This window comes from Crinia signifera, chromosome 12 (genome assembly GCF_055691185.1).
Source record: "Crinia signifera chromosome 12, ASM5569118v1, whole genome shotgun sequence".
Taxonomy (NCBI): Eukaryota; Metazoa; Chordata; class Amphibia; order Anura; family Myobatrachidae; genus Crinia; species Crinia signifera.
In genome coordinates, this window is record NC_139228.1 from 50,345,271 (window position 1) to 50,348,228 (window position 2,958).

The following is a 2,958-nucleotide window of genomic DNA, read 5'->3' on the forward strand; positions in this document are numbered from 1 at the left end:
TTGAAATAAGTATATTTCATATACTTATTTATTAAATAAGTACATTAAATATACTTATTTCATATACCAGCAATACAGCCCAGCCCAGAGTCTTGTCACATGGTGACATGGTGGGCTGTATTGCTGGTGTATGAAATAAGTATATTATTTATATAATATATATATATATATATATATATATATATATATATATATATATATATATATAGTTATTTATTAAATAAGTACATTAAATATAATTATTTTAATATGCCACCAGCATATTAGTTTTGGGATTCACTTCAGAGTCAGACCTTGGGTGACATGGATGGGATGGAGACCTTTATTGGAGGGAGGGTCTCGCGCGCCCAAGTCAGATGGAGAGCCGGGTTGCTGGCGGATTGCTAGCGCTATGCTGCTGGCGATTCGCCAGCAATAATAAGACCCGCTCCATCTGTAACATGTACAGAGAGATTTAGATTTGGTTTACTATTAGTTTTTCTGGCTCATGCATTTTTATTCTGGCTCCTAGATTTGAAAGAAAATTGACAATCCCTGCTTAGCGGCACTGCCCGTTCTACATTGAGCGCATGCCATCCTGTGATGTGACAGATCCAACGGCTGCCTGAAAACTTCTCTCCTGTACTGTAAGTAGATATGATGTATGTTAGTAGTAGTTAGGTTGCACACTGCTGATATCATCCACAAGAAAGCTTTATTGGAGACTGCTCAGGCAGAAGGTATTTGGTCTGAGCAGTCGCCAATAAAGTCGGAGCGGTAAACTTTGGATATACTGACCACTCCCATGTCACTTTACAGTGGTATAGGGACCCTAAACTACAATCAAATCCCCCAAAAATGTCCAAGAAAAGGAAAGTTGATGCAGAGGGAAGGCAATTCCAGGAGAGATGGGAAAGTGAATACATGTTTGTGATTAATGGAGGCAAGCCAGTATGTCTTATTTGCTATGAGGCAGTTGCGGTCATGAAGGAATACAATTTACGCCGGCACTTTGAGACCAAACATGGGCCCAAATTTGCTAACCTTAGCCACCAGGAAAAGCAACAAAAGGCCAAAGAATTAAAAGGTACGCTGCATTCTCAAAGGAATATTTTTGCAAAAATGACAGCAAAGAATGATGCAGCAGTGAAAGCCAGCTATCTTGTTGCTGAAGAAATTGCGCGAGCTTCAAAGTGCTTTTCAGAAGGTGCATTCGTAAAGCGGTGTATGCTGAAGGTATGTGAACAGGTGTGCCCTGAGCAGAGACAGGCTTTTAACAATGTCAGTTTGTCAAGAAACACCATCACAGACAGAGTCAGGGACCTAGCCTGTAATATTAAAACAAAGTTGGCTGAAGAGGCATGCAGTTATCTGGCATTTTCCTTAGCTGTTGATGAAAGCACTGACAATACTGATACAGCTCAACTAGCTATTTTTGTAAGAGGTGCGAAGGAAGACTTGTCTGTCAGTGAGGAGCTCTTGGATGTGGTCGCCATGTATGGGACAACAACTGGGAGGGACATCTTCCATGCAGTGGAGGAATCCGTAAATAAAATTAAATTACCTTGGGAAAAGTTGGTGGGACTTACTACTGATGGCGCTCCAGCAATGTGTGGAGAGAGAAATGGCTTAGTTGGGCTGTTAAAAGCGAAACTGAAAGAAATGAATTGCCACACACCGCTGGTAACTTATCACTGCATTATCCACCAAGAAGCTCTATGTGGCAAGGTTCTGCAACTAGATAACATAATGTCCACAGTCACGAAAACAGTGAATTTTCTGCGTGCACGGGGTCTGAATCATCGTCAGTTTCAACAATTTTTGAAGGAGGTGAGCATGGAACATACAGATGTGCCATACCATACAGAAGTAAGGTGGCTGAGCAGGAGCACCGTTCTCAAGAGATTTTTTGAGCTTTTGGAAGAAATTAATCTTTTTATGCAAAGTAAAGGGAAGCCCTTGTCAGAACTGTCAGATCCAAACTGGCTGTGCGATTTTGCCATGTTGTGTGACATAACAGAGCATCTTGCCCAACTGAATCTGAGGCTGCAGGGCCGCAAACAAGTCATAACCTCAATGTATGACGCAATAACAGTTTTCCAAGAGAAACTTCGCCTATGGAAGTCACAGCTTGAAACAGACAGTCTTGCCCACTTTCCTATCTGCCAGAAAATGTCAACCTCATTCCCAGGTACTTTTTCGTGTGCTCGATTGGGTACCAAAGTGAATCGGCTGATTGATGAATTCAATCGACGCTTTTATGACTTTAAAGAACAAAATGCAACCTTTACCAGCTTTGCCAATCCCTTCAACATCGATGTTGACAGTGCACCACATCACCTTCAAATGGAATTAATAGAACTGCAGTGCAACAGCAGCCTGAAAGCGAAGTTCCAGGATGCGACAGTTGACGACTTTTACCGTCTCCTCCCCCCTGCTTTGATGCCACAGCTGCGACTTCAAGCTGCACGTGTTATGTCCATGTTTGGGAGCACTTATCTATGTGAACAGATGTTTTCGGTCATGAATCTGAACAAGACAAAGCTCAGATCACGCATCACTGATGATAACCTTCATGCTGTTTTGCGGATTGCTACAGCACAAGACCTAACGCCAGACATCGATGGACTGACCTCAGGAAAACGATGTCAGCAATCTAGTCAGAAAACTTAAAAAATAAGTTAGGTCCTTATTCTACTTCACTCTTAGGACCTTATTCGAATTCACTCTTTCTGACAAAATTCTTCTTAGATGGACAAAACCATGTGCACTGCAGGTGAGGCAGATTTTACTTGTGCAGAGAGAATTAGATTTGGGTGGGGTTTTACTTCAAAGTGAGATCTATATTGCAGTGTAAAAATAAAGCAGTCAGTATTTTTCCTGCACAGAAACAAAATAACTCACCCAAATCTAATTCTCTCTGCATATGTTACATCTGCACCCCTGCAGTGCACATGGTTTTGTCCATCTTCTAAGAAG

General features: G+C 41.6%; 1 protein-coding gene across 1 annotated transcript; it reads left to right on the top strand.

The window, feature by feature from the left end:
* Positions 1–248: 248 nt before the first annotated feature.
* LOC146049436 (general transcription factor II-I repeat domain-containing protein 2-like) lies at positions 249–2,754 on the top strand. Its single transcript, XM_083165962.1, has 2 exons — positions 249–626; positions 799–2,754. The coding sequence occupies exon 2, from the start codon at positions 838–840 to the stop codon at positions 2,650–2,652; it is 1,815 nt and encodes a 604-aa protein (XP_083022088.1). The 5' UTR covers positions 249–626; positions 799–837; the 3' UTR covers positions 2,653–2,754.
* The last annotated feature ends 204 nt before the right edge of the window (positions 2,755–2,958 follow it).

Excerpts from the sequence above, each read along its gene's own strand:
- LOC146049436 (XM_083165962.1), top strand. The coding sequence starts at position 838 with ATGTCCAAGAAAAGGAAAGTTGATGCAGAGGGAAGGCAATTCCAGGAG.